General features: G+C 37.1%; 1 protein-coding gene across 5 annotated transcripts in view; it reads right to left on the bottom strand.

Moving 5' to 3' along the window:
* The window catches only part of AGMO (alkylglycerol monooxygenase), a 390,090-nt gene that overhangs the window by 229,514 nt on the left and 132,638 nt on the right, over positions 1–27,938 (bottom strand). For 4 of the 5 annotated variants that reach the window (XM_027540026.1, XM_027540024.1, XM_027540022.1 and 1 more), the window contains exon 5: positions 923–1,018. The exons of the other annotated variant lie outside the window; for it this stretch is intronic. In XM_027540026.1, coding sequence (XP_027395827.1) covers positions 923–1,018 — 96 coding nt within the window. The remainder of the gene's footprint in view (positions 1–922; positions 1,019–27,938) is intronic. 5 annotated transcript variants of the gene reach the window in all.

Genomic DNA, 27,938 nt, shown 5'->3' with positions numbered 1-27,938 from the left:
GTATTGTTCAACCAGTTGCAACACCTGTCAACATGCTTCCTCTACGACTTCAAAAGGCTTCCGATAAATACCAAATGCTTGAAAGGGTTCTCATGTGTATAAGTAAGAATTTTTCTGGGTCTGTGATTTTGGGTATTTAACAACCAGATCAGTATGATAGTTCATAAAACAATCGGTTTTTTAATGATCTATCTGCAAACATTCAAGTCTGACAATTTGAAATACCACAGAGGACCCAAGAAATTATACTTGTCCACTTTTTCTGAAGGAAAAAAAAAACTTAATATACTGAATACTCTTTAAGTAAAACCTAAACTCTAAAATTAGAGCAAGATTTCCAATCAAAACATATTTTGATAAATTCCTTTAACATTGACCTTCACAAGGAGTTTTCAAGCAGTGTCTCCTATATGTATGATAAATACATATATATATATAAATGTATAACTATCACATATCTTATATAATTAAATATTGCTTATTATATAACAATAAGTTATATTACAAATATAAATTATTATACTAACATATTAAACATATAAACAAAGTATTCACAAATATATACTTTATATATATATATTTAGAGATAAGTTTATATCTCTAAATTGAAATGAATTTCAACATCTTTGGTGAACAATGTTTAATAAAGTGTAACACAGGAAGATATTGTATTGAATACAGTATTAAAATGTTTTGGTACTTAATAGTTCAAAAAATTGTTTTATTTAATTGAGACCAACTGGCCTCATTGGTTCTTATAAACTTTGCAATATATATTCAGTAAAAAGGAATAAAAATGAACAGATGTTTCTCCTTAAAGAAGGCAGACAAAGATTTTTCTTACACAATAAATCAGTCGCTAGTGGATTTCCAGGACATTGCTTTAGGCTATTTAGGTAGAAAACTTGAAGAAAAAAATTACCTCTGTATGGATCCAAAACTGGTAGAGGAGATTGAACTGAAGATGAACAGCATATACTGAAGGTGGTATGAAGAGGGCCAGGGGAGAGTAGAATATCTGCAGGATTAAAACATTGTACATTTGTACATAGGATTTCTCAACATAACATATACTATTACTAATGGTTCAACATTCTGAGTCTATACTTCAGGGAATACGCCTTATTCTTTAACAAATACAGCTTATTCTGTATATTTATTGTCATGCTTGACTTTGCAACATTAATTTTCCACATGATGATAAAGTTATAGACATGTTGAAGCTAAGTCCACTGGACTTCTGCTTCACATTTAATAATGTCTGGCTAAAACAGTATACACAGTAGATTATTTCCTTAATTTTGAAAAGGTTGGAAGTATGTCCTAGAAGTAAAGAGGTTTTTTAATGCACACAAAAATATTTTTTTAAAGTAAAAAAAAATGTAGGACCATGTTCCTTTATATCTTGACAGCTCCTAAACACTGTATTATTATGACAGTCTGAGTAATAAAATGGAATTATAATAAAAGAAAGTAACTTCATATGAGAAGAGGATAGAATATGTTTTCCCTTTAATTTTTTTTTCTTTTTTTGTGGTTTACAATATCTCTTGATGTTTTCAAAGTTATTAAGGAAAGGGCTACGATATTGTGCCATCGTGGAAAAAGTTTTGAAGGTCCCTATTTCCTAACAGACGGAAATGTCTCTGCCTTGGAAAAACAACTTATGCTTAAACCACAGAACTGGTTAGAATCAACTAACAAGCACAATCTGCTGTGTTCTCCCAATGAATTTGATCCCCAAGAGTGGATTCATGTTGTGAGAAAACATTTTGTTAAATGAAAAACTAAACAGCCAAATAGGAAGAAAAAGAAGCTGAATTCTACTTACATTTTGGGATTCAGAAAGTTAATATTTCCAAAATATGAGATTTTTTTTTAAATATGTTTTTGGAATATTACAATTTTATTTCTGAATCATTTTAAAGCTTTTGTTCTCAATTAGACCAAATATTATTTCAACAATGTTTAGTAATTATGATATATTTGAAATCAGACATTTATGTAAACTCTTCTAGTTTTTGTTTCAAATTTTAAGTCATGAAAAATCTTAACTATCATCACAATAGGATCAGTTTCATTATTTATAAATTCATTATTAAGCATTGAATTAGATTAGTGAGCAACAAAAGAACACTGGGCTCTTATTCAAGACATTCCCTTTTAAGCCTTCATTCCACTACAGAATAACTCTGTAATATTTACAAATTTCTTAAACTTCTCTAGGCTCCAGTTTCCAGTTCAAATGAATGGTGAAGGAGATCATTTGAAATCTAGCCATCTTTTTAGTTCCAAAAGATCTCTAGTATTTTGATTTGATTTGATTATAGTAATATATTAAAATAGTTCTCTTACAATAGGTTAATAAAATATTTGAAAAACATGCATGACCTATAATTTAACTATTTTGTTTAATAAGTTAAAGAATATTTTAGAAAGTTTGAGATGTAAATGAAAATGTAGAACATGCTTACTAAATAGTTCTATTTGGAAAGACAGTGCATTCAAGATGTACATTTAAAGTTCATTGTAATTCCTTCAAGTGTGAAAAAATAGTCCTTTGAGATAACAACAGTTATTATGGGAAAGTGTGTTCTGTCATCAGAAAAATTGTGAAGAGATGAGTTAGGCAAGTGAAGTTCTTTACCATAGAACTTCTCAAGAGTCTTTATTGTGCTAGTACAAACCACAAGTCTGTAAACCCAAAGAACACAGGAATTTTCCATAAGATTAGATTTCTTAAACTTGTATTTGTTGAACCCTGTTCTTGAATTGGAAGAATCAATATTCTAAAATGAACATATTACTCAAGGCAATATGCAGATTCATTAAAATCTCTATCAAATTACCAATCGCATTTTTCTCAGGACTGGAACCAAGAGAAAAAAACAAAATTAAATTTGCATGGAAACACAAAAGACCTAAAATAGCCAAAGCAAGCTTGAGAAAGAAGAATGAAAATGGAGGGATAACTTTCCTTGACTTCAGACTATACTACAAAACTACAATACTCAAAACAGTATGATACTGACACAAAGCCAGACATATAGATCAATGTAAAAGGATAGAAAGACCAGAAATAAACCCACGCATTCATGGTCAATTAATCTATGACAAAGGAAGACAGAATATATACCGGAGAAAAAAAATTGTCTCTTCAATAAGTGATTCTGGGAAAATTGGACAGCTATATGTAAAAGAATAAAATCAGAACATTTTCCGATACCATATGCAAAAATAATCTCAAAATGGATTAACAACCTAAATGTAGGATGGGATATGATAAAATACCTAGAGTAAAACACAGATAGAACACTCTTTGACACAAATTGTAGCAATCATGTTTTTGGAATCCATTTCCTACAGCAATGGAAACAAAAGTAAAAATAAACAAATGGGGCCTAATTAAATATAAAAAGCTTTCATAGAGCAAAGGAAACCATAAGCAAAAACACAACACATGGAATAGGAGAAAATATTTGCAAAGAATGCAACTGACAAGGGCTGAATTTCAAAAATATACAAACAACTAACACATCCTAATATAAAAAGCAAATAATCCAATAAAAAAAAATGAGCAGAAACAGAGATTTCTCCAAAGAAGATGCACAGATGGTAAATAGGCACATGAAAAGATGCTCAACATTGCTAATCATTACAGAAACACAAATGAAAAATACACTGAGATACTGCCTTACACCAGTCAGAATGGCCATCATAAACAACAACAAAAAAAACTAAAAATAATAAATGCTAGAAAGGATGTGGAGAATTACTCTTGGTGGGTATTAAATTGGTGCAGTCACTATGAAGAACAGTATGGAGGTTCCTTAAAAAACTAAAAATAGAGTTACCATGCAATCCTGCAATCCCACTCCTGGCAATATATATGAGGAAAAGTCTAATTTGAAAAAATACATGCACCTCAATGTTCATAGCAGCACTCTTTACAATAGTAAGGATACAGAAGCAACCTAAATGTCCAATGACAGATGAATGGATAAAGAAGATGTGGTACATACATACAATGGAATATTACTCAGCCATTCAAAAATAAGGAAATAATGCCAGTGGCTTCAACATGCATGGATCTAGACATTATAATGCTAAGGGAAGTAAGTCAGAGGAAGACAAATATCATGATATCACTTATATGTGAAATTAAACTATGATAAAAATAAACTTATTTATAAAACAGAAACAGATTCCCAGGCATAGAAAGCAAATTTATGGATATCCATGGGAAAAGAGGGTTTCCCAGGTGGTGCTAGAGGTGAAGAATCTGCCTGTCAATGCAGGAGATCTAAGAGAGGTGGGTTCGATCCCTGGACAGGAAGATCACCTGGAGGAGGGCATGTCAATCCACTCCAATACTCTTGCCTAGAGAATCCCACGGACAGAGGAGCCTGGTAGGCTACAGTCCATAGGGTCCATACGCACAGAGTCAGGCACGACTGAAGGGACTTAGCACAAGCACACAAGGGGAAAGAAAGGAGGGGGTTGGGATAAATTAGAAATTTGGGATTAACAGATACATATTACTATACATAAACTAGATAAACAACAAGGATCTACTAAAGCACAGGGAGGTAAAAACCAGATAAACAAGGATCTACTATAGCATAGGAACTTATAGTTTAGTTCCCTATAAGATAGGTTATATCTTATAATAACCTATAATGGGGAAGAAAATGAATAAACTTTTCATATATTTATAAATGTACTTTATAAACATTAATATATTTTATAAACATATTCATATATTTATATATATATATATATATGTAACAATCATTTTATCCAAATTAAAATATGCTTGCTCCTTGGAAGAAAAGTTGTGACAAACCTAGACAGCATATTAAAAAGCAGTGATATTACTTTGCCAACAGAAGTCCATATAGTCAAAGCTATGGTTTTTCAAGTAGTCATGTAGGGATGTGAGAGTTGGACCATAAAGAAGGCTGAGTGCTGAAGAAGTCATGCATTTGAACTGTGATGTTGGAGAAGACTCTCGAGAGTCCCTTGGACTGCAAGAAGATCAAACCAATCCATCCTAAAGGAAATCAATCCTGAATATTCATTGTAAGCACTGATTTTGAAGTGGTAGCTCCAATACTTTGGTCACCTGATGCTAACAGCTGACTCATTAGAAAAGTCCCTGATGCTGTGAAAGACTGAAGGCAGAAGAAGGGGATGACAAGGGACAAGATGGTTGGATGGCTGGACGCTATGGACATGAGTTTGAGCAAGCTCCAGGAGATGGTGAAGGACAGGGAAGCCTGGCATGCTGCAGTCTATTGGGTCACAAAGAATCAGACATGACTGAGCAACTGAAAAACAATATATGTAACTGAATCACTATGCTGTATATCAGACACATTATAAATCAACTATACTTCAGTTAAAAAACTGATGCAACAATGTCTCAAATCTTACAAATCAGTAAATATAATGACGAACTGACAATTAGAGAAATGAACTCAAACTGAATTCCAAAAAATTAAATTTCTAATAAGAAATAAAAATATATGTCAGGGAATAAATCACATGAATCATAATAAAATTAATTTCTTGTGATTAATATGATACTGTAAAAAGACATTAATGATTCATCTAAGTTCCAATTTCTAAAACTGAAAACAATTTAGTAAATGACATCCCATTCTGAGAATTCTTCTTATCTATTCTATTTCCAAATCCTACACAGTTTTTAAAATCAGTTTAAATGTCACTTTCATCATAATGCTTCCAATGGTACTAATTTGTCAGAAGAAATTTATTCTTCCTCAAACTTAAACTCTCAGTACCTAGGCCAGATGATATGATGTTGTTTTCCAAATATATCCATTTCAGCCATGTGTTCAAAACCATGTTATTCAGACTCCAAGACTCTTTAGCTTTAAATTACACTATTGAAAGTGAAAATGAAAGTTGCTCAGTTATGTCCAACTCTTTGCAACCCCTATGGGCTGTAGCCCGCCAGGCTCCTCCATGGAATTCTCCAGGCAACAATACTGAAGTGAGTAGCCATTTCCTTCTCCAGGGCATCTTCCCATCCAGGGATCGAACACAGATCTCCTGCACTGCAGGCAGATTCTGTTCCATCTGAAGCACCAGGGAAGCCTAGCCTAGGTTATTTCTCTTATCCTTTTATAAATGCCACATATAATGGGGTTATAAAGGAAAGAAATGACACAAATCTGTAAATGTGAGGAGAGAATGAGAATAAGTCTTGGGGTGACCTTACGGCAGTGGTGAGATTAGCGGGTTTTATGCTGTTCATCAAGTAAATGAGGCAGGCAGGGGTGATGTGAGGAACATCATGAGGAAGAAACAATATGGCCCTGAGGGGGACCATAAGTATTCTGGCATTGCCAAAGTTGTTGGGAGAATGTGGCAAGAGATTGGATGGAACCATGGAGTCTCAAGGATTCTGTGAACTCCCGTGATAGGACTACAATAAAGTGTGAGCTTGTGTGCATGGGGAAATGTGTGATTTCTAAAGAAACAATCAATAGGAGATGAGATGGTTAGATGGCATCACTTACTCGATGGACATGAGTTTGAGCAAGCGCCGGGAGTTGGTGATGGACAGGGAAGACTGATGTGCAGCAGTCCATGGGGTTGCAAAAACTGGACATGACTGAGCAACTGAACTGAACTGAACTGAAAGGCTAACAAGAGTTTTGAGAAGAGAACACACGGATCACAGCAAACATCCTTTTCCAACAACACAGGAGATGACTCTACACATGGACATCACCGGATAGTCATTACCAAAATCAGACTGCTTATATTCTTTGCAGTTGAAGAGGAAAACTCTATACAGTCAGGAAAAAAATGACCTGGAGCTGACTGTGACTCAGACCATCAGCTCCTTATCGCAAAATTGAAGCTTAAGTTAAAGAAACTATGGAAAACCACTAGACCATTCAGTTATGACCTAAATCAAATCCCTTATGACTATTCAATGGAGGTGATGAATAGATTCAAGGGCTTAGGTCTCATACACAGAGTGCCTGAAGAACTATGGATGAAGTTTCATAATACAGGAGGCAGTGACCAAAACCATCCCAAAGAAAAGGAAATGCAAGAGGGCAGTGAGATTGTCTGAGGAGGATTTTCAAATAGCTGAGGAAAGAAGAGAAACAAAAGAAAAGGGAGAAAGGGAAAGATATACCCAATTGCATGCAGAGAGAGTTCCACAGAAGAGCAAGGAGAGATAAGAAGGCCTTCTTAAATGAACAATGCAAAGAATTAGAGGAAAACAATAGAATGAAAATGACTAGAGATCTCTCCAAGAAAATTGCCCAGTTCAAGGGAGTATTTCAAGCAAGGATGGACATGATAAAGGATAAAAAAAAGAAAGGACTAAAAAGAATTAGAAGAGGTTAATAAGAGGTGGCAAGAATAGATAGAGATACTATACAAGGAAGGTCTTAATAATTGGGATAACCACAGTGGTGTGGTTACTCAACTAGAACCAGACATCTTGAAGTGTGAGGTCAAGTGGGTCTTACAAAGAATTACTACCAACAAAGCTAGTGCAGATAATGGAAATCCAGCTGTGCCATTTCAAATCCTAAAAGATGATGCTGTTAAAGTATTGCACTCAGCATACCAGTAAATTTGGAAAACTCAGCATGGGCACAGGGCTGTAAAAGGTCAGTTTTCATCCCAATCCAAAGAAAGGCAATGTCAAAGAATGTTCAAACTACCATATGGTTGCACTCATTTCATATGCTAGTAAGGTTATGCTCAAAATTCTTCAAGCTAGGCTTCAGGAGAAATTCTAGATGTACAAGGTGGGTTTAGAAAAGGCAGAGGAACCATAGATCAAATTACCAACATTAGCTGGATCATAGAAAAGGCAAGAAGATTCCAGAAAAACATCTATTTTGCTTCACTGACTACGCTAAAGCCTTTGACTCTGTGCATCACAACAAACTGTGGAAAATTCTTAAAGAAATAGGAATACCAGGCCAACTGACGTGTTTTCTGAGAAACCTGTATGCAGGTCTAGAAGCAACAGTTAGAATCAGACATGGAACCACACACTGGTTCAAAATTGGGAAAGCAGTAGTATAAGGCTGTATATTGTCACCCTGTTTATGAACTTCTATGAAGAGTACATCGTCTAGAATGCCAGGCTGGATGAATCACAAGGATATCAACGCTGAATATGCACTGGAAGGACTGATGCTGAAGCTGAAGCTCCAATATTCTGGCCACCAGATGTGAAGAGCCTACTCATTGGAAAAGAACCTGATGCTGAGATAGATTGAGGTCCAGAGGAGAAAGGGGAAGCAGACCGGGAGATGGTTAGAAAGCATCACTGACCGAATGGACATGAAGCTGACCAAACTCTGGGAGACAGTGAAGGACAGGGGAGTGTGGAGTGCTGTAGTCCATGGGGTCCAAACAATCACACTCAACTTAGTGAATGAACAACCAGCAACAGCAACAGACACTGGTTAAACCAGAGAGGGAGTCTTTTAATGTGATTACAAGGAGACTGAATTTATCCTAGACCAGGAGAGAGTAGTTAATGTACGTGGTTTTTTATGCTTGTAAGAAATTTTAAAATGGCATGAAATCCTATTTCTATAACCCAGTGAAAAAATCATATACATTTAACCACAGCAGTATATGTAGGGATGGAGAAGCAGAATACATGCAAGAGATCTATGGGTTTGCTAACTATTTAAACATAGGAAATGAGAGAAACAGAGGAGAATCAGAAGATACCCAGATTTCTGGCTTGTGTGAAGAATGATATTTCATCAAGATGGTATACAGGAGGAAGACTAGATTTATAAATTTCAACCTAGGAGATATTGTGTTGAAGAGCTTGAGGAATATTCAAAGAAAGCTGCTAAGTAAGCAAATATGTCCTACAAATATAAATTAAACTAAATAATTACCTAGGATTTGCAGCCATGGATCAGTGGAGCAGTAGACCTACAATCAAAACCTCAGTAGTTTAAGAACCGTTCAAAGGGAGTGATGAAATAGAGGTAGGTTTGATTTACTTCTCTTTTTCTCTGAGAACAAGGAAGAAAAGAGCTAGAAGTATTTCTTCAATATAAGATATGGATGAGGGAGGAGATTGTGTAGATGTATGTATGGTGTGTGCATATAGGGGTGTGTGTGTGTGTGTGTGTGTGTGTGTAGGCGTGTGTATGTATAGAGGTGTGTGTGTGTATAGCTGTGTGTGTGTATAGCTGTGTGTGTGTGTGTGTATAGGTGTGTGTGCGTATAGGTGTGTGTATATGTATGGTGCGTGTGTATGTATAGGTGTGTGTGTGTGGGTATGTATGTATGCATAGGTATGTATGTGTGTATGCAGAAGTGTGTGTGTATGTGTGTGTATGTTTTAATGTGAGAAACTTGAGTATATTTATAGTGTATTCAGAGAGTCAGTTGAGACGAAGAAGAATAAATGCCAAGAGTTGTTGATAAGACAAAGTTCAAGAGAGGAACAAAGTGGAAGCAATGTCACCAACCTAAGGATTGTTCTCATTGTTCTTTCAGTCACTAAGTGGTGTCTGACTTTTTTTGTGACCCCATGGACTACAGCCCACCAGGCCCCTCTGTCTATGGGATTTCCCAGGCAAGAATACTGAAGTGGGTTGCCATTTCCTTCACCAGGGGATTTTTCTGACCCAGAGATAGAACCCACATCTCCTGTATTGGCAGGTGAATTCTTTACCACTGAACCACCAGAGAAGCTCTAATCTAAGGGTTAGATCTCTTGAAGAGGGGTGAACATTTTCTACAAAACTGGAGGTTAAAATGTATATGTACTTGTGAATTCACAAATCTCAATGAAAATATCTGAGCAGAGGAAAAAAGAGGGAAAACCAGAAAAACTCTCAATTCTCTGTGAAGTTTTAAATTCATATATTGGCTGATTAAAAAAAAAAAAAAGAAAAAAGAGGCAACAGTAGAGATGAGATCTTGAGAAGGGTGCAGAATTCTAGAAAGGCTTCTCCCAGGTAGGGGAAGGCTCATGTTTATATCTTGGCAAACATCACTGACAGCTCATCTGCATCTGGAAGCCATTCATGGAGGGACACCAAGCTCCCAACTGGGACTGGAGGACTTCATGGTGCTTGATAAGCTGAGAATAGGGGTAATGTAGGGTGACCACATTCAAGCAAGTCTAGGGGACCTACAGGCAGATGTAACAGAAGAAGGTAGCCTGTACTTGCCAGAGTGTAGGTGTTAGTCACTCAATCATGTCCAACTCTTTGTGACTCCATGGACTATAGACCACCAGGTTCCTCAGTCCATGGTATTCTCTAGGTAAGAATACTGGACTGGGTTGCCATTCCCTTCTCCAGGGGATCTTCCTGACACAGGGATTGAACCTAAGTCCCCTGCGTTGCAAGCAGGTTCTTTACCATCTGATCCACCAGGGAAGCCTTTGAAGTCCTTGCCAGAGTCCTTGGAATTAAGCATCTTAGACTAGACGTAAGAGGACGCATATGCTGAGAGTATGTGCTTGTGTTTGTACTTCAGTTCAGTTCATTTGCTCAGTCCCGTCCAACTCTTTGCTACCCCATGGACTGCAGAATGTCGGGCCTCCCTGTCCATCACCACTCCCAGAGTTTACTCAAACTCATGTCCATTGAGTCGGTGATGCCATCCAACCATCGCATCCTCTGTCATCTCCTACTCCTCCAGCCTTCAATCTTTCCCAGCATCAGGGTCTTTTCAAATGAGTCAGTTCTTTGAATCAGGGGGCCAAAGTATTGGAGTTTCAGCTTCAGCATCAGTCCTTCCAATAAATATTTAGGATTTATTTCCTTTAGGATGGACTGGTTGGATATCCTTGCAGTCTAAGGGACTCACAAGAGTCATCTCCAACATCACAGTTCAAAAGCATCAATTCTTTGGTGCTCATCTTTCTTTATAGTCCAACTCTCATATCCATACATATTTACTGGAAAAATCATAGCTTTGACTAAACGGACCTTTGTTGATAAAGCAATGTCTCTGCTTCTCAATATTCTGTCTAGATTGGTCATAAGTTTCCTTGCACGGAGTAAATGTCTTTTAATTTCATGGCTGCAATCACCATCTGCAGTGATTTTCAAGCCCCCAAAATAAATTCTGTCACTGTTTCCACTGTTTTTCCATTTATTTGCCATGAAGTGATGGGACAAGATCCAGTGGTCACATATGGATGTGAGAGTTGGACTGTGAAGAAAGGTGAGTGCCAAAGAATTGATGCTTTTGAACTGTGGTGTTGGAGAATACTCTTGAAAGTCCCTTGGACTGCAAGGAGATGCAAACAGTCCATCCTAAAGGAGATCAGTCCTGGGTGTTCACTGGAAGGACTGATGCTGAAGCTGAAACTCCAATACTTTGGCCACCTCATGCGAAATGTTGACTCATTGGAAAAGAAGACCCTGATGCTGGGAGGGATTGGGGGCAGGAGGAGAAAGGGACAACAGAGGATAAGATGGCTGTATAGTATCACTTACTCGATGGACATGAGTTTGGGTAAACTCCGAGAGTTGGTGATGGACAGGGAGGCCTGGCATGCTGCGATTTATGGGGTCGCAAAGAGTCAGACACCACTGAGTGACTGAACGGAACTGATGGGACCAGATGACATGATCTTAGTTTTCTGAATGTTGAGTTTTAAGTCAACTTTTTCACTCTCCTCTTTCACTTTCATCAAGAGGCTCTTTAGTTCCTCTTCACTTTCTGCCATAAGGGTGGTGTCATCTGCATATCTGAGGTTATTGGCATTTCTCCTGGCAATCTTTATTCCAGCTTGTGCTTCTTCCAGCCCAGCATTTCTCATGATGTACTCTGCATATAAGTTAAATAAGCAGGGTGACAATATACAGCCTTGATGTACTCCTTTTCCTCTTTGGAACCAGTCTGTTGTTCCCTGTCCAGTTTTAACTGTTGCTTCCTGATCTGCCTACAGATTTCTCAAGAGGCAGGTCAGGTGGTCTGGTATTCCCATCTCTTTAAGATTTTTCCACAGTCTCTTTAACAATTTTCCAAGTGTTTCTACTTAGAAAGTCTATCTTTCTGACTTACTTCATTCTGTATAATAAGCTCTAGATTCATCTTCCTCATTACAACTGAGTCAAGTGAAGTAAGTCAGAAAGAGAAAGATAAACACTGTATATTAACATGTATATATAGAATCTAGAAATATGGTGCTGATGATCCCATATGCAGGGCAGCAAAGGAGACACAGATGTAAAGAACAGAATTTTGGACTCAGCGAGAGAAACAGAAGGCAGGATGCTTTGATAGAATAGCATTGAAACATATACATTACCATATGTAAAATAGATAACTAGTGCAAGTTTGATGTCTGAAGCAGGGCACACAAAGCTGGAGCTCTGTGACAACCTGGAGGGATGGGGAAGGGAGGGCAGTAGGGGGCAAGTTCAGGATGGCGGTGACATACGTATTCCTATGGCCAATTCATATTGATGTATGGCAAAACCCGTTACAATAGTGTAAAGTAATTATCCTCCAATTAAAATTAATTAATAAAAAATAAAACAGGAAAAAATTCTTTATCTTTAAGAAATCTAGGCCCACCTTTCTTTTCTCATTTCTGTGCTCTTAGCCATTTCCCCCTTTCCTCATTCCACCTTTTTATATATCCTATATTCTCACCATAGTCATGCTGTGAAGGGTTGAGTTATGTCTCTTACAAAGGGAGATTTGGACATGGACATAAACAGAGGAAGAATTCCATGTGAAGAGGAAGGCAGAGATCAGAGTGATAACATCTACCATCCAAAGAATACCAAAAGCTGCCAGCAAACCACCAGAAGGAAACAACCTTGCTGATATTTTGATTTTCAATTTCTAGCCTCCAGAACTATGAAACAATGCATTTCAGTTGTTCCAAGTCACAGAGCTTTGGCTTCTTTGTTAGGGCAGTTCTAAGAAAATAATAAGCATACCATATATTGTACGCATATCCCCTAAATTTGCCATCCCCTAAATTTATCATTTACGTGCTACATCACTTCAGTTGTGTTTGACTCTCTGCAATCCCATAGACTGCAGCCCACCAGGCTCCTCTGTCCATGGGGATTCTCTAGGCAAGACTACTGGAGTGGGTTGCCATGCCCTCCTCCAGGGGATTTTCCCAACCCAGGGATTGAACCCAGTCTCTCATGTCTCCTGCATTGGCAGGCAAGTTTTTTACCATCAGTTCCACCTGGGAGGCCCCAACAACTTTGTACTTTCATGGACATTCTCCTTCCACATAATGTTCTACTTACAACCATATTCATGGCAAAATTGTTATTCTTCTTACAGATTGGGCTCAAGCCTCAATTGTTTTGCCATGCTTCCCTTGACCCTCCATGGTTCTCAGAGCAGATATAACTGTCTACAGTCTCAACAACTTGTATTACCATGGTTGTAGGGTTGCTTCAATCCTTCAAAGGAAAAAAAAATCACCTTAAGAATAGAAGTATCTTACTTGTCTTCATATCCCTAACCTCTGCCACCATGAAGAATTCTACCAGTCAAAAGTGTATATGCAAAAAAAACCACGAGTGGATGCACTTCTCAAAACAACAACATGTAAAGGGAATTGAGTATTTTAGCCACTTGTACCTGTTTTTCTAAAGTGCCAGTAAGTTGATGCTGTTTTACATAGAGTACCTCACTATGACAGAGGCTTCCCTGGCAGCTCAGACTATAAAGAATCTACCTGCAATGCAGGAGACCTGGCCAGGAAGTTCCCCTGGAGAAGAACTGACACCCGACTCCAGTATTCTTCCCTGGGAAAGCCCATGGACAGAGGAGCCTGGCAGGCTACCCTCCATGGCATTAAAAAGAGTCAGACATAACTGAGTGACTGAGCACACATGTATGCTTTACTTTGACCCCCTTATTTATCCTTCATTATAAGGACTACAAATGACTATTGTAAAGAAAAGTGTCAAACGTCAAGGGAAATTTTTATTCTTACCCAATTTCAAAGCAAGTCAGTAAACAGCAAAATAGTTCCATTTTGCTGGTGTATGCTATACCCAAGGATCTGAAACAGGTCATGACACAAACTGGCAGAGGGCTTCATTTATTTAATATCTGGACACAAACTTTGCTTTAGTAGCTGTCTCTGAGTGGAGGTTGAAGGTAGTGAAGGAAGACCATGGAGTTCTGAGGCAAGGTCTTGAGAGAGGTTTTGTTTTTTCACTTCATGGGGGGCTCAAGGCATGCTTTCCTTCCATGACATAAGAGTTATGAGAATTTTATCCCCAGTGAATTTGACTGCATTACATCAAAGTTGTTAGTTTCTTGGGTCTATTTGTTCACATTTATCTTTATAGAACTCCAACTCCCCTCATATTGAAAAATAGTCTTTGCTTATGTAGTTTGGCAGGGAGTACATTGTAATAAAAAGATCTGAGATTTTGTCGAAAGTTTCTCTGCAGTTTTATGTGTAATATAAAAACAATATTATACATGTGAATCATACTTGATATAGTTCAAAGAATTTACACATTCATTATTTAAGGTGATCCTCAAATAACAATATGAGAAGGCAGAGCAAATATTAATTGCCTAATTTTATGTACAAAATCACTGAGATTCAAACATTACTTAATTGGTTCAGGGTGGCAAATCTAGCTAGTAATGTATCTAAGGCTGGGACCCAAACCTCTTTCTTCCTAGTGAAGTGTTCTCTTCTGTTTTCTAAATGAAATTAACATTTATTTTGAAATTACTATGCTCAAAAATAATATCATCAGTTCAGTTCAGTTCAGTCGCTCAGTCATGTCCGACTCTTTGCGACCCCATGAATTGCAGCATGCCAGGCCTCCTTGTCTATCACCAACTCCCGGAGTTCACCCAGACCCACGTCCATCAAGTCAGTGATGCCATCCAGCCATCTTATCCTCTGTCGTCCCCTTCTCCTCCTGCCCCCAATCCCTCCCAGCATCAGAGTCTTTTCCAATGAGTCAACTCTTTGCATGAGGTGGCCAAAGTACTGGAGTTTCAGCTTTAGCATCAGTCCTTCCAAAGAAATCCCAGGGCTTATCTCCTTCAGAATGGACTGGTTGGATCTCCTTGCAGTCCAAGGGACTCTCAAGAGTCTTCTCCAACACTACAGTTCAAAAGCATCAATTCTTCAGTGCTCAGCCTTCTTCACAGTCCAACTCTCACATCCATACATGACCACAGGAAAAACCATAGCTTTGACTAGATGAACCTTTGTTGGTATTAGCATATTCTCTAACTTACAATGGTTTTCACAAATTGATGTTATAACTATATGTCTTTCCTTTGATGCTAGTTAAAATTTACTTCTTTTTAGAGTTTTTAATGTGCTCTAAACATATTTAACTAATTCTTATAATATTGGTAATATTAATCCAAAAACAAGTACCTCTGAGAAATACTACAGAACCTAAAAAGAAATTACGTAACCCAGTCATTCAAATTAAGTGTTTATCACTTTTACTAAGCTTTTAAAAGAAATACTCAGCTTATTGAAATGTGGATAGCTTACTGCTTCCCATTTAATAGCTTCATATGTTATGTAAATATGTTAAAATATCTTTTATTCCAAAAAATAATAACTTACTTACCCTGTACTAAGTTTTTGAGAATCTATCTATTAGAACACAAACATTTAAATGAATGACAGGCTTAAATTATTTCACACAATGGCCTTTTCATTTCGACAACTTAAAACTTTCACTTCCTTCATTCATGTTATATGCATTTATTAAGCACTGACTGCATTGGGCACTTTATATATGCTAGTATAACAGAAGTGAAAAAATAGAAGTAGATTCATTTCCTTTAAAGTATATATCCTGGTGTGAAAGTCAACAATGCAAATGATAAGTATTTACAATAGAGATATACAAGGCTGGTAGCTCAGTTGGTAAAGAATCTGCCTGCAATGCAATAGACCTCAGAGTTGGTAAAGAATCTGCCTGCAATGCAGGATATCTTGGTTAGATTCCTGGGAATCTAACAGGAAGCTTCCCTGGAGAAGAGATAGGCTACTCATTCTAGTAGTGAAGAGACGGTAAAGTATCTGCCTGCAATGCAGGAGAACTGGGTTTGATCCCTGGGTTGGGAAGATCCCCTGGAGGTGAGCATGGCAACCCACTCCAACATTCTTGCCTGGAGAATCCCATGGGTAGAGGAGCCTGGCGAGCTAAAGTCCATGGGATCGCAAAGAGTCGGACACGATTGAATGATTAACCATAAGCATACAGGACAAAAAGAAAAGCGACCTGGGGAAAGCTATGTAGAAAGGAATTGAATCTTGAAGGAGATAATAATCAAAGGTAAATAAGAAATAACTTTCTAGGCAGAGATACATGCATGTCAATAAAATACCAGGGGATTATGTCAAAACAGATTTAGAGAATTGGAAACTAATTGTTCAGCTGGACATAGAGTGACAATGGGAGAGGGATGAAGATGAGCTCAGAAAGACAGGTTGGATCAGGTTTAGACCAGCTCTGCCTTTGACAAGGACTCTATAATGTTCCTTTCTAACAACTATAAAGGAGTTTAGTTTGTTCTGAGCAGGCATATTGGAAAGGTAACAGTGAGTGATGGATTGAGGGATTAAGAATGGAAACATGGTTACTTTAGCGTTAGTGCACACGAAGTCACATCATTGGTATCTGACTCTTAGCGACCCTGTGGACTGTAGCCTGCCAGGTTCTTCTGTCCATGGGATTCTCTAGGCAGGAATACTGAAGTGTGGATTGCCATGCCTTCTATCAGGGGATCTTCTTGACCCAGGAACCAAACCCATTTCTCTTAGGTCTCCTGCATTGGCCTGCAGGTTCTTTATCACTGAGCCACCTGGGAAGCCTTGTTACTATAGAATAACATGTGATTTAAAATAGCATGGAGGACAACCTCAGAGACCTCTGGGACAATGTTAAACGCCCCAACATTGGAATCACAGGAGTCCCAGAAAAAGAAGACAAAAAGAAAGGCCATGAGAAAATACTTAGGAGGTAATGATTGAAAACTTCCCTAGAATGCCATCCAAGTCCAAGAAACCCAGAGAGTCCCAAACAGGATAAATCCAAGGCGAAAAACCCCAAGAAACATATTAATCAAATTAACAAGATCAAACACAAAGAACAAATATTAAAAGCAGCAAGGGAAAAACAACAAATAACACACAAAGGGATCTCCATAAGGATAACAGCTGATCTTTCAATAGAAATTCTTCAAGCCAGAAGGGAATGGCAGGACATACTTAAAGTAATGAAAGAGAAAACCCTACAACACAGATTACTGTACCCAGCAAGAATCTCATTCAAATATTAAAAAGAAATCAAAAGTTTTACAGACAAGCAAAAGCTCAGAGAATTCAGCACCACCAAACCAGCTCTTCAACAAATGCCAAAGGGTCATCTCTAGACAGGAAACACAGAAAAGGTTTATAAACTCGAACCCAAAACAACAAAGTAAATACCAATGGGATCATATTTATCAATAATTACCTTAAATGTAAATGGGTTGAATGACTCAACCAAAGGACAAAGACTGGCTGAATGGATACAAAAACAAGACCCCTATATATGCTCTCTACAAGAGACACACCTCAAACCTAGGGACACATACAGACTGAAAGTGAAGGGCTGGAGAAAGATACTTCACACAAATGGAGACCAAAAGAAAGCAGGAGTAGCAATACTCATATCAGATAAAATAGACTTTGAAATAAAGGCCGTGAAAAGAGACAAAGACGGACACTACATAATGATCAAAGGATCAATCCAAGAAGAAGACAGCACAATTATAAACATATACTCACCCAACATAGGAGCACTGCAATACGTAGGGCAAATGCTAACAAATATGAAAGGGGAAATTAACAGTAACACAATAATAGAGGGAGATGTTAATACCCCACTCACACCTATGGATAGATCAACTAAACAGAAAATTAGCAAGGAAACACAAACTTTAAATGATACAATGGACCAGTTAGACATAATTTATATCTATAGGATATTTCACCCTAAAACAATGAATTTCACCTCTTTTCCAAGTGCACATGGAACCTTCCCCAGGATAGATCACATCCTGGGCCATAAATCTATCCTTGGTAAATTCAAAAAAACTGAAATCATCTCAAGCATCTTTTCTGATCACATGTGGTAAGATTAGATGTCAACTACAGGAAAAAAAAAAAAAAAAACTATTAAAAATACAAACATATGGAGGCTAAACAACACGCTTCTGAATAACCAGCAAATCACAAAAGAAATAAAAAAAGAAATCAAAGTATGTATAGAAACATATGAAAATGCAACAACCCAAAACCTATGGGATTCAGTAAAAGCAGCACTAAGGGGAAGGTTCATAGCAATACAAGCCGATCTCAAGAAACAGGAGAGAAATCAAATAAAAAACCTAACTCTACACCTTAAGCAACTAGAAAAGGAAGAAACGAAGAACCCCAGGGTTAGTAGAAGGAAAGAAATCATAAAAATTAGGGCAGAAATAAGTGCAAAGGAAACAAAAGAGACCATAGCAAAAATCAACAAAACGAAAAGCTGGTGGCTCTTTGAGAAGATAAATAAAATAGACAAACCATTAGCTATATTCATCAAGAAAAAATGGGAGAAGAATCAAATCAACAAAATTAGAAATGAAAATGCAGAAATCACAACAGACAACACAGAAATACAAAGGATCATAAGGGACTACTATCAGCAACTATATGCCAATAAAATGGACAACTTGGAAGAAATGGAAAAATTCTTAGAAGAGTATAACTTTCCAAAACTGAACCAAGAAGAAATAGAAAATCTTAACAGACCCAACACAAGCACAGAAATTGAAACCGTAATTAGAAATCTTCCAACAAACAAAATCCCAGGACCAGAAGGCTTCACAGGTGAATTCTCCCAAAAATTTAGAGAAGAGCTAACACCTATCCTACTCAAACTCTTCCAGAAAATTGCAGAGGAAGGTAAACTTCCAAACTCATTCTCTGAGGCCACCATCATCCTAATACCAAAACCAGACAAAGATGTCACAAAAAAAGAAAACTACAGGCCAATATCACTGATGAACATAGATGCAAAAATCCTCAACAAACTTCTAGCAAACAGAATCCAACAATATATTAAAAAGATCATACATCATGACCAAGTGGGCTTTATCTCAGGGATGCAAGGATTCGTCAATATCCACAAAATCAATCAACGTAATATACCACATTAGCAAATTGAAAGATAAAGACCATATGATTATCTCAATATATGCAGAGAAAGCCTTTGACAAAATTCAACATCCATTAATGATAAAAAAAAAAACCCTCCAGAAAACAGGCATAGAAGGAACATACCTCAACATAATAAAAGCCATATATGATAAACCCACAGCAAACATTATCCTCAATGGTGAAAAAATGAAAGCATTTCCCCTACAGTCAGGAACTCGACAACGGTGCCCACTCTCACCACTACTATTTAACATAGTTTTGAAAGTTTTGGCCACAGCAATCAGAGCAGAAAAAGAAATAAAAGGAATACAAATTGGAAAAGAAGTAAAAATCTCACTGTTGCAAATGACATGATCCTCTACATAGAAAACCCAAAAGACTTCACCAGAAAATTACTAAAGCTAATCAATGAATACAGTAAAGTTTCAGGATATAAAATTAACACAGAAATCCTTTGCATTCCTGTACACTAACAATGAGAAAACAGAAAAAGAAATTAAGGAAACAATTCCATTCACATTGCAACGAAAAGAATAAAATACTTAGGAATAAATCTACCTAAATAAACAAAAGACCTATATATAGAAAACTATAAAACACTGCTGAAAGAAATCAAAGACGACACAAATAGATGGAGAAATACAGCATGTTCGTGGATCAGAAGAATCAATATAGTGAAAATGAGTATACTACCCAAAGCAATCAATAGATTTAATGCAATCCCTATCAAGCTGCCAATGGTATTTTTCAGAGAATTAGAACAAATAATTTCACAATTTTATGGAATTACAAAAAAACCTCAAATAGCCAAAGCAATCTGAAGGAAGAAGAATGGAACTGGAGGGATCAACCTGCCTGAGTTCAGGCTATACAACATCAAGCAACAGTCATCAAGACAGTATGGTACTGGCACAAAGACAGAAATGTAAATCACTGGAACAAAATAGAAACCCCAGAGATAAATCCACACACCTATGGACACCTTATCTTTGACAAAGGAGGCAAAAATATACAATTCTTGGAGAAAAGACAATCTCTTTAACAAGTGGTGCTGGGAAAACTGGTCAACCACATGTAAAAGAATGAAAGTAGAACGCTTTCTAACAGCATACACAAAAATAAACTCAAAATGGATTAAAGGTTTAAATGTAAGACCAGAAACTACAAAACTAGAGGAAAACATAGGCAAAACACTCTCTGACATAAATCATAGCAGGATTCTCTATGATCCACCTCCAGGAGTAATGAAAAAGAAGCAAAAATAAACAAGTGGGACCTAATTAAACTTAAAAGCTTTTTCACAACAAAGGAAACTATAAGCAAGCTGAAAAGACAGCCCTCAGAATGGGAGAAAATAATAGCAAATGAAGCAACTGACAAACAACTAATATCAAAAATATACAAGCAACTCCTGCAGCTCAATTCCAGAAAAATAGGCGACCCAATCAAAAAGTGGGCCAAAGAACTAGACAGACATTTCTCCAAAGAAGACATACAGATGGCTAACAAACACATGAAAAGATGTTCAACATCACTCATTATCAGAGAAATGCAAATCAAAACCACAGTGAGGTACCATCTCATGCTGGTCAGAATGGCTGCTGTCAAAAAATCTACAAACAATAAATGCTGGAGAGGGTGCAGAGGAAAAGGAAACCTCTTACACTGTTGGTGGGAATGCAAACTAGTACAGCCACTATAGAGAACACTGGAGATTCCTTAAAAAACTGGAAATAGAACTGCCATATGACCCAGCAGTCCCATTGCTGGGCATACACACCGAGGAAACCAGAATTGAAAGAGACATGTGTAACCCCAATGTTTATCACAGCACTGTCTAAAATAGCCAGGATATGGAAGCAACCTAGATGTCCATTTGCAGATTGAACGGATAAGAAAGCCATGGTACATATACACAATGGAATATTACTCAGCTATTAAAAAGAATGCATTTGAAGAAGTTCTAATGAGGTGGATGAAGCTGGAGCCTATTATACTGAAGTAAGCCAGAAAGAAAAACACCAATACAGTATATTAACATATATATATATATATGGAATTTTGAAAGATGGTAACGATGACCCTATATGAAGGACAGCAAAAGAGACACAGGTGTAAAGAACAGATTGTTGGACTCTGTGGAAGAAGGCGAGGGTGGGATGATTTGAGAGAATAGCATTGAAACATGAATATTATCATATTTGAAATAGATCACCAGTCCAGGTTCGATGCATGAGGCAGGGTGCTCAGGGCTAGTGTACTGAGATGACCTTGAGGGATGGGGAATGCATGTACACCCATGGCTGATTCATGTGAATGTATGGCAAAAACCACCACAATATTGTAAAGTAATTAACTTCCAATTAAAATAAAATAGCATGGCTGAATCAGTGCTCTTCATCATATTCTAGGGGGTCCTAGGAATCAATGACTATTGGTAATGACTAGGTCTAAGTTGCTTTTTTCTTTTTTTTTTTTTTCAGTTAACATTCTATTATTATTTATTTCATTATTTCCAGTAAATTTAGAGAATAAAATTTATAAGATTTCAATTCTTCAAAAAGTTTTGATTTGTTTCATGATGCAGGATGACTCCTGCTAAGTGTTCCATTTGAACTGAGAAAGATTGTAATCTGCTCTTGTTGGGTACAATGGTCTGTAAGTTTCAATTAAATTCAAGATTGTTAAGAGTGTGCCTTTTACCACTTGCTGATTTTTCTCTCGCTTTCACTATTGATTATTTTAGAAAATAGAATTTCAAAACTCTGCAACTCAAATTGCGGATCTAATCTATCCATTTTGCCTTTCAGTTCTGTCAGCTTCTGCTTCATGTATTTTGAAGCACTCTTAAGAGGGGCATCAGTATATGATCTATCATGGCCCTGAGTTTGAAAATGTAGGTATAGAAATGTGGTTCTATCTTTTTATAAACTATTTGTTTTATAATAGTTTTATGCTTGCCAAAGGGTTGCAAAGATAGGAAGTTGCCACATATTCTCACACCAATCTTTCTATTGTTAATATATTACTAAACTGCATCAAAACAATTAAGGAACTGACAGCCATTCATTACTTCTAACTAAACTCCATACCTTATTTAAGCTTCACTAGTTCTGTTTCTCCCCACTAATGTGCTTTTTCTACTTTAGGATCCATCTAAGATAAAACATTACATTTAGTTTTTATCTTATAGCCTCCTCTGATCTGTGATTGTTTCTCAGACATTCTTTGTGCTTCATAACCTTTACACTTTCAAATATTGGCTAGGTATTTTTGTAGAATGTCACTCAATTTGAGATTGACACATGTCTTTTCTTATGGTTAGACTGGGATTATGGGCTTTGGTGACAGAGACCATGGGGGTAAATACTCATTCCCCTGTATCTTGTCATAGGGTACATGCTGTCACCAGAATATATTTCTTATCACATCTTATCAAATGGTACCTGCTACTAAGATGTCACTGCTGTTAACTTTGATCTTTGATTGATTGATTGCTAAGTTTCTCCACTGTAAAATTAAATTCCCACCCCAAATTTTGTCCCCTTTCCATACTCTACTCTTTGTAAAGGTGTTTTTAAAGTAGAGCCCAGGGACTTCCTGGGTAATCCAGTGATTAGGACTCTGTACTCCCACTGCAGCAGGGACAGTTTCCATCCCTGGTTGTGGAACTAAGATCCCACATGCTGTACACCACAGCATAAAAATAAATATATAAATAGAGTGAAGTCCAAGCGTAAAAGGGGTAAATTGGGCATTAATCCCAGTTTCCTGGAAGGGGGCATTATCTACAGATATCATTTCAAATTCTTTAGGGTATTTCATTTTCTGTTTGTTTGTTCCTATTTATTTATGTATTCAATCATTGATCTGTCATTGTGGACTGATTTCAAATGTATTTGAAATATAGGGGCTTCCCTGGTGGCTCAGATGGTAAAGAATCTGTCTACAATGCAGGAGACACAGGTTTGATCCCGAGTTGGGAAGATCCCCTGGAGGAGAACATGGCAACCCACTCCAGTATTCTTGCCTGGAAAATCCCATGAACAGAGGAGTCTGGTGGGCTACAGTCCATGGGGTCACAAAAAGTCAGATACAACTGAGCAACAGATACCTTCACTTTCACATGTCAGTACAGACTGATTTCAAATGTATTTATTTTTTACTTTGGATTATGACTTCACACTATGCTATGTATTAAACTGTTTCGCATTATGGCCATTGGGCGCTCCTTCAAGTTGGCTCCTGTATCCCCCTGACTGATCCCATTCTTTTACTTTTTGAGCACTTCTAAAACTAAGTTTTCAATATAAAGCTGTAGCTTTCAGATTATTTTATTTGTAAACTGGGAATTAAATGAGATGTTAATCCTGACCCTAGTACATATTACACAATATTCATGAGTCTAGACACATTTTACTATTTGCAAAGTGAAGAGACTATCATATTTAAGGCATTATATTAAGATATATAATAAAAAGACTGAATAGCAAGTAAAACCATGTATTTAATTACATAACAAATAAGCCTCACTTAAACTGCAGAAGGGGTAACATAGGGATAGGGAATTAATAGGTATAAACTATAATGTACAAAATAAACTACACAGATATATTCTACAATACAGGAAATATAGCCAATATTTTATAGCAACTATAAATTGATAATAACTTTTAAAATTGTGAATCACTATTTTGTATACTTGTAACATATTATATTGTTTTATACTTAATAAAAAATGAATCAATAATTTGAGGGAGGGAAAGGTACTCCACTAATTGTAGCTCTTTGGGGATGAGTAATGTTAAATTAGCCAAAACTGGGTTTTAAAAATGCAAAAAGTATGTTATAGATTCTTGAATTTTCAATTCTCATCTTAAACTACTTTAAATGACAGGCCTACCACCCTAATTTTCATAGTAATATGAAAGAAAATACGCTGAGCTTAATCTTGCCTTTCACTTCACAAATCAGTTTCTTATGTGCTCCAAAATACCTTGTTACCTTAGTATCTACCAAATTATATGCCTTATGTAGCTGTGTCAATGGAGACAACCCTACAAAAGACTCAAAGAAAATGAAGAGAGCTGACAGCTCTTTTTGATTTTAATGTGTAGAAAGACCTATCGTAGAGTGACAACCATCACAGACCATCTAAGTTATCTTCAAACACACCTACAAATATTAACCAAGAATCCGGGCTGATTTACAATCCCTTCCTTTCATGTCTCATACTGCACATCCTTTCTTCCTCCCCATCTCCACCCCAGATTAGCAGCTTGTGATGCATTCCCAATGCTAGTTTATTTATTCAGCATATTTTCTGTGTCTGTAGCAAAGTGATATGAGGTTATAAAGGGAATATAGTCTGGCAATAAATAAATGTGAACCTGCATTTCACTTAGATTTTCAATAATCTGTATTTTTGGATGTTTTAGCTTAATAGGAGAAAGGACACAAGCTAAGCCAGGATAAAGATGGGAGTCAGATGCCTGAATTCAAATTCCAAATGACAGTGTTCAATATTGTATGATACAGTGGGCTCCCCTGAGATTCATTCTGAGGCTATAAAAAATGGATTATTTAAATATATGTATTATGTTTAAATATAATATATTTAAATAGATGATTTAAATATAAATCTCCCAGGTTTCTTCTACTTCTGAAATCTATGATGCTCAGATAAAAATTTTCCTCTGACAATCGCTCAGGTAATTAACTCACTAACAACATGTTTCCCTGGGGCAACTGCCAACACAGCTACATCATTTCTTGGAGCCTTTCTCCTCCAAAATGCAAATACTGGAGATTTGAGCTATCATTATGTAAAGAGTAACATATACATCAAGAGAGAATAAATATCTTTGAAGTTAGTATTTTAATCAGTCATATATTCAGCCTATTTTGTACAGGTTAATAGAAGTTTGCATTAATGCAGCTATTCCCTAAGAAGGGAGGGTGGACACTATTTCCCTCCCTAGTCAAAGGCCTGTCCTTCCCTCCATTCACTGAAGCCCTGAACAACTCTTGAGCTATATACAGCTGGGTAAGAGAGAGTATTTTCTTCTACATTTAACCATCTAGAGTTCCAGAACAAGTTATAGAAGATACGAGAGGGGAATTACCTATTTATCTTTTTCATCTATATTGCTTAGAGCTGTGTTATAGATGGAATTATTTCTCTATAAAGTCCATGTGTTGAAATTCTATTCCCTAAATACCTCAGAATGTGACCTTATTTGGAAATAGGATCACTGCAGATGTGATTAGTTAAGAGGTCCTCATAATGGAGTAGGGTGAGCTCCTAATCGAGTATGACTAGTATCCTTATTAAAAAAAGAGAAATTTGAACCCAGATGCAGGGAGACCCCCATGTGAAATCAGACCGCCATGATTTCCCCAAGATTGGGGAACCTAGGAGAAAGGAGTGGAACGGCCTCTCCCCTAGGAGCTGACCCTGCCAACACTGGTTTTAAACTTCTGGCCTCCAGAATGGTGGGACAGTAGAATTCTGCTGTTCTAAATCACCCAGTTTGTGGTACTTGGTTACAACAGGCTTAAGAAATTATAGGCTATAACATAGGTGCACTGCTGTGGGGAGGAGGGGGTTGATTTCTTTCAATATCCATTTCAGGACACGTATTAGTACCATCACTGGTTTATCCATTTGTATGGCCTATGCATCTGTCTGGGTCAGAACACATGCCAGTATATCTTTCTACGGATTATGTGAGGCATCTGATTACAAATATGGGGCTTTGTCACTTACTAGCTGTGTAATTAACCTCATTGATCTAAAGGTCTTGATAATAGTAATACTTGATCTAGTATAGCATGGGGCCTATTTGTGAGGATCAAAGGAGATGACAAAAGTGAAAGGCGATACACAGGCACACAGAGAGGATTCAGCGTAGAGGTCAAGATCGTTGCAGCCAGGGTGAATGAGTTCAAATTCTACTCTACCCTTTACTAGTTTTGAGACTGAACTGTGGAGTCAGATATAATTTTGAAATGAGAGCTATAATAGTACCCGTGCCAGAAAGATCAAACAAATGAATATATAATGAGGTCTTAGAAGATTGCCTGGCACATAGAAAATATTCAATAAACGCTGTCTATCATGCAAGCTATCAAGAACCATACAAATATTAGATCATTATAATTTATAGTTAGTAAAAGCTATTGATGAATACCCTTGTACATTGATAATTTTGACATTCCAGCTCAAGGTGCATTTGTAGCAGTATTTTAGACAGCTATTAATGCAAGAGTTAAAGACTGAATCACAGATGTCTGGTAGCAGGTAGAACAGGTTTGTCCAGTGACTCAAAAGAACCTTAGAACTAGAGGCAATTTCTGATATTCATTAGTCTTGTCATTTCCTTGTTTCAAAATATTTTGGAGCCAAATTTTCTGTTGAGCATTATACTAACTGCTTTGATATGTAAATAAAAAGCAAAAGATTTACTTGGATTTTACTTCAGCATGCACAATTGGGAATTGATTTTTTAACAACTGTTTTTTAAAGTTTCTAATGAAATCTTTGCGTATATTTGAATTGAGATGCACTGTCAGTATATCATGCTCCTTGTCCTTGTTGTTCAGTTGCTAGATCATGTAAGACTCCCTGTGCCCCTGTGGACTGCAGCACACCAGGCTTCCCTATCCATCACCAACTCCTGGAGCTTGCTCAAACTCATGTCCATTGACTTGGTGATTCCATCCAACCATCTCATCCTCTGTTGCCCTCTTCTTCTCCTGCTCTCAATCTTTCCCAGCATCAGGGTCTTTTCCAATGAGCTGGCTATTTACATCAGGTGGCCAAAATATTGGAGTTTCAGCTTCAGCATCAGTCCTTCCGATATTGATTTCCTTTAGGATTAACTAGACTTCCCTGGTGACTCAGATGGTAAAGCGTCTTCCTACAACGCGGAAGACCGGGGTTCAATCCCTGGGTTGGGAAGATCTCCTGGAGAAGGAAATGGCAATCCACTCCAGTATTCTTGCTTGGAAAATCCCATGGATGGAGGAGCCTGGTAGGCTACAGTGCATGGGGTCGCAAAGAGTCAGACACGACTGAGTGACTTCATTTTTAGGATTAACTGGTTTGATCTTCTTGCAATCTAAGGGACTCTCAAGAGTCTTCTCCAGCATCACAATTCAAAAGAGTCAGTTCTATGGTGCTCAGTCTTCTTTATGATCCAACTCTCACATCCATACATGCTGGAAAAACCATAGCTTTGACTATATGGACCTTTGTTGGTAAAGTGATGTCTCTCTTTTTAATAGGCTGGCTAGGTTTGTCATAGCTTCCCTTACAAGGAGCAAGCATCTTTCAATTTCATGGCTTCAGTCATTGTCCACAGTGATTTTGGAGCCCAAGAAAAGAAAATCTCTCATTACTTCCACTTTTGTCCCATCTATTTCTCATGAAGTGATGGGACAGGATGCTATGATCTTAGTTTTATGAATGTTGAGTTTTAGGCCAGCTTTTTCACTCTTGTCTTTTACTCTCATCAAGAGGCTCTTTAGTTCCTCTTCATTTTCTGCTATTAGAGTGGTATCATCTGTGTATATGAGGTTGTTGATATTTTTCCCAGCAATCTTGATTCCAGCTTGTAATTCATCCAGCCCTGCCTTTTGCTAGATGTACTCTGCATACAGTTAAATAAACAGGAAGACAATATACAACCTTGTCATATTCCTTTCCAAA

Source organism: Bos indicus x Bos taurus, chromosome 4 (genome assembly GCF_003369695.1).
Source record: "Bos indicus x Bos taurus breed Angus x Brahman F1 hybrid chromosome 4, Bos_hybrid_MaternalHap_v2.0, whole genome shotgun sequence".
NCBI classification, from domain to species: domain Eukaryota; kingdom Metazoa; phylum Chordata; class Mammalia; order Artiodactyla; family Bovidae; genus Bos; species Bos indicus x Bos taurus.
Note: the sequence above shows the minus strand (reverse complement) of the source record. Positions and strands in the feature narration are given on the sequence as shown.